General features: G+C 43.7%; 1 protein-coding gene across 4 annotated transcripts in view; it reads left to right on the top strand.

Moving 5' to 3' along the window:
• The window catches only part of LOC138007890 (uncharacterized), a 29,312-nt gene extending 26,710 nt beyond the window's left edge, over positions 1–2,602 (top strand). For all 4 annotated transcript variants that reach the window (XM_068855003.1, XM_068855000.1, XM_068855001.1 and 1 more), the window contains one exon: positions 1–2,602. This exon is cut by the window's left edge and continues 923 nt beyond it. In XM_068855003.1, coding sequence (XP_068711104.1) covers positions 1–1,803 — 1,803 coding nt within the window. In that variant the 3' untranslated portion in view covers positions 1,804–2,602.
• Positions 2,603–5,000: the final 2,398 nt, after the last annotated feature.

Consider the following 5,000-nt stretch of genomic DNA (forward strand, 5'->3'; position numbering starts at 1 on the left):
TACGTATTGTCGCTTGCAGAAGCATTGCAGGAGTTCTGTATGCACAAAGTGCAGTGCACTATCTCTGGACTCATGATCAAGGCACCTCGTTCGACGATAATAGCAAGTTCAGGGGAAAGCGTTGCAGTCGAGGAAGTAACCATAGGAACAACTATCGCCATCAGACCGGGTGAGCTCATTCCATTGGATGGTAAAGTGGTAAAAGGTCAGGCTGCGGTCGATGAAAGTTCGGTTTCTGGGGAATCTGTACCCGTTGAGAAAACTGTGCGCTCAAAAGTCTATAGTGGAACTGTCAATCAAAATGGTTACTTGGAAGTTGAGACTACATCGGATTCCACTTCTTCCACAATCACAAAAATCGCTCAACTTATTGAAGAAGCCCAAGCTAGTTCAGCGATGACTGAACTGGCTATAAACCAATTTTCCAAGTACTATACACCGGCTGTGGTCATTGCTGCGGCTCTGGTGGTTATTATTCCGGCTTTACTTGGTGTGGCTGGTGTGGGTACGTATGCAGAGGAGATAAAAGAGTGGGGAAGAAGAGCACTTGTAGTTTTGGTGATAGCTTGCCCTTGTGCGTTGGTCATGTCAACCCCGATTGCAGTGGTTTGTGGCATAACTTCGGCCGCACGGAAAGGAGCTCTTATTAAAGGGGGGGCTTATCTTGAGACGTTTGCAAGATTAGAAGTTTTGGCGTTTGACAAAACGGGAACACTGACGGAAGGAAAGTTTCAAATTGTTGGCGTAGAATGTCCGTTTGATGTACACAAACAAGGTGTCCTGCGGTTAGCTGCCGCTCTTGAAAGCAAGTCCAGTCATCCACTCGCAGCTGCAATAGTGAATGAATTTACAGGTTGTGTCACGGAAATGATCACATCGCAAATCTTTAGTCTCCCGGAAGTCTCACGTTTCGAGCTTCACGAAGGACAAGGCATTTCTGGTGTTGTTGAAGATCATCAGGTGCAGATAGGAAACTATGAGTTTCTTCACCAATTTTGTGGCCAAACACTGAACAAGTACATGGAAGACACGTACCTAACGTGGACCAACGAAAGTAAGACAGTAATTTTCGTGTGTGTTGACGGCAAGCTTGCAATGATGATTGCTCTTGCAGACACGGTCAGACCGAACAGTTTGGCCACGCTTGATTGGCTGAGTAACCTTCGCGTCCGGACAGCCATGGTAACAGGTGACAATTTGCGAACAGCCATGACCGTGAAAACTAAGCTTGGCCTGGATGAGTGTGTTGCCGAAATGAAACCACAGGACAAGCTTAGCTGGGTTAAACAAAGACAAGGTGGAATGAAGGACTCAGATGACGCGAAGTATGACGACGATGAACTAATCGGAAGCGGTTGCTTACCCAGTTGCTGTCCACATCGCGGGTACCATTTCTTAAAATCACAAAAAGGTAAGAAGAGCATCGTGGGTATGGTCGGGGATGGTGTCAACGATGGCCCTGCGCTAGCCGCAGCAAATGTTGGGATTGCGATGGGCGCCGGAGGAACGTCTTTAGCGGTGGAGGCTGCAGACGTCGCACTGATGAGCAACAACCTTGCCAAAATACCAGAGCTTGTCGAGCTTGGGCGTTTTTGTCGCCGTGCTGTGGCTCAGAACATCGCTTTTTCAGTGATTCTAAAGCTAGCTATCGGGATTACAGCGCTTTCTGGGAAGGCTTCCCTCTCGATGGCTGTCATGGCGGATGTCCTTGGTTTATTGTTCGTGCTACTCAATGGCCTCAGACCACTTTGGTGGAAGGTCTCCGAGAAAGATAAGAACGCGGACATTGAACGTTTGCAATGAATGTTCACGTTTTAATTTTTTGACTAGCAAGTCTAGGCAAATGCGATGAAAAGCCTCATTTTGTCGTCTTTCAGCTATTTTATGTAGATATATCCTTTGGCGTAGTTTCGAGAAACTTGAGTTAAGCCTCTCCATCGCAATGATTATCGAAAGCGGTTTAATCAATCAGTTATAGTGAATTTGCCGAGCAGCGTTGTAGCCAGAAACTGAAAACGGATGTAGCTTTCAGTGAATGGGACGAAATTAAAAGAAAGTAAAATAACGATATAATGAAAATGAAGGCTATATGGGCTTTTTCAGACTTTGGATGGTTTTTTGGGGGGTGGGTCATCAATATTGATTTTATAAGTTTATTGGTTGTTTTTGCCTGTAGTAATCCATCATATTGGTTCAGCATCTTAAGTTTTTCTTTAAAATTTTTCGTTTTGTTTTAGTGTAAAACCCGCTTAAAAATTAAAAACACCATGTTTTTGATTTTTTAACATGAATGAATAAAAAAGTATTCGAGTAAAAATAGAGCTGTAACCAGGATAAGACATATTAAAATGAAAAAACCTTCTCTGGTTAAAACAGGGTAAAAAGATAAGCTTTCGGCTATCAGTCTTTAGCCTTTAACGAATGAAAAGGTTAGCGCGCGAAAAAGGTGGTGATAATTTTTTTATATAAAAATAGAATACAAAAAGAAAGTGGGAAAGAAGCTAAGAGATAAAAATGTAAATGAGGTCTAATTACAATGAAATGGAGTGTTGCTTAGGCAACGGTTTTGAGTTTCTTTCCGCATCGACGGTTTTAGCCGTGTGCCAAGATTCTAGTGTAATTGCCTTTGTCAATAACACAAGAATTATCGAAGTCAATGGAATGATTGTTTTGCCGGGCATGGTTGGTAACATTTGAGCCCCTTGTATAGTTCTTCAAGTTTCGTAGATGTTCCTTTTCTCGGGTTGTTTAAGGGGCTGTTTACATAGAGGTAGGAAGATCCCAGCACCAGGAAGATCCTAGAAGGCGGATCATCCTAGCGCCATATGTTTTCTGTATTCAGTTTACATGTGAGAAGTCGTACTTGGCCCTAGTGCTAGGATCTTCCTTGTGCTAGGATCTTCCTAGCTGTGAGCTAGGAAGATCCTAGCACCATGTAAACTGCCTTCTCTCGGAAGTTCCTGGTACTAAGGACAAAAAAACAAACATGGCGGCGAAGGACCCAAATTACATGTTTGTTGTTCTGGCCCGCCATCTAGCTTTCATTCTCCACTTCCACCTAGACAGAAATTTTTGCATGTAAACCAAAGGAAAAGTTGTTTCGCCTTCTAGGATCTTCGAATTCCTAGTGCAAGGATCTTCCTACCTCCATGTAAACAGCCCCTTACACTGTAACTTATTAGCTCGACTTGGATAACTTCGCCGGGAACCCTTAGAAATGGGTTCAAATACACCAATCGAAATGTGGAATGCGAGTCATTGATCCCGTCGGCTGAAGTAATTGATGTGAAGAAAATAGGAGAAAACTGCGAGGCGCAATGACTCGTAAAAACTTCTAAAAATTCATGAAGAAAATGCGCCATCGTTCAAGTAAACCAGACGTTTCGAGGGCGCGCCATAACGTTTAAATAAATAAAAAATATAACGAATGTGCAAGGTCATAGCGCGCACTGACTTTGAGTGTTTCAAAGAAAATTGAAGTCGGTGTTTAGACCGCCCGAGTGCAGGGACGGTTGCTTAAATATTTGCTTAGCCTAAAAAATACGTCCGTCTAAAGCAATGCTGAAGCCGGAGCGGATGACAGAGACTAACATGTCCTCAGGAGTGTGACCCAACGGTGAAAAATGACAGCCCACCGGGAGATCTACGTTGCTCAACCCTGTGGAGCACTGATTTTCTCGGAACCTGTCACCTAACCTTCTGCCAGTTTCACCAAAATAAATCTTGTGACAGGAGCGGAATTGGATTAAACGCTCCTACTGACGCGCGAAAAAATTTAGACTTCGACTCGAACTTGTGAATCAACTGAAACACTCCAGACGATTAGCGAAATCCAGATTTTACGAACGCCAGGATGCCGAACTAAATGAACACCACTCAAAACGGCGCGCTGAACTACTATTCAAAGCGGCAAAAGCGTATGGAAATCGCACCCGCTTACCGGATGCTTCGAATACATTGCGGCTGAAAAGTTTGCAAAACATTTTGAAAAGCATTTTGTGAGCGAACCGCGTTTCGATTCGGAACCATTTCCGCCCGAAATCCAGCGCTACGGTGAGGGCGAATACGCGTATTTGGAGGTTTACATTGATGAGTCACCGCCGACAGCAGATGAGGTTCACGATCGTTTGAAAAAGATGAAAAATGCAAGGTCTATTGGGTACCATTGGAAGCAATGAAATACTGCGAAGACGATCGGGTAATTGACATGATTGTACGACAACTAAACATTATCTGGGACCCGGAGGATATCCCGGCCAGATGGCGAGACTCGAAAACATTTGTTCTCTACAAGAAGGACCGCCTTTTGGTCTGCAAAAACTACCGCGGCGCTCTCAATAACCGATAACCTATCGCGCATTACACCAGTGGTAATCAACCAACGTCTGGAGAAAGTTTACGAGACGAACATCGATAATTATCAGTTTGGTTTTCGGAAGGATCGTAGTACCGTTGACAACTTATTTGTCTATAATCAGTTGCGCAGATCATCAGCAGCAACAATTTTAGCACTCTATGTGGATTTAAACCGAGAGTAAAAAATTCGTTTCGATTTTACAAGCGTTTTACCGAAACACATGTGCCAATATAGGCAATAGCGAAATTTGGTTTGATGTTTTGGAGGGGTAAGGCATGGCCAATAGCTACGCTAATTGCATAGAGAATGTCCGGCTATCTTCTATGCACAAATAACCATTCTTGGGAAAAATTTGTTCTGTGCAAAAAATACAATAGAGCAGCAGCGGAAAATGAATTGAAGTGGATTAAAGTGACTTCAAACAGTCCAGGATTGTTATCAATTTTGATAACCAGTACCAAAACAAACCATTAGCCAATCACTGGTCAAATTCTCGTCCAGGTGACATTATTGATCACCAACTGCGTGAAAATTCATTAAGGCCGGGACACACTAGGCGACAAGTCGCAGCGACATCTCTCTACGCCAAGTTGCTCCATGTGTACTACCTGCAAAACAAGTCGCTGCGACACGACGCCTGTTC

Source organism: Montipora foliosa, chromosome 6 (genome assembly GCF_036669935.1).
Source record: "Montipora foliosa isolate CH-2021 chromosome 6, ASM3666993v2, whole genome shotgun sequence".
NCBI classification, from domain to species: domain Eukaryota; kingdom Metazoa; phylum Cnidaria; class Anthozoa; order Scleractinia; family Acroporidae; genus Montipora; species Montipora foliosa.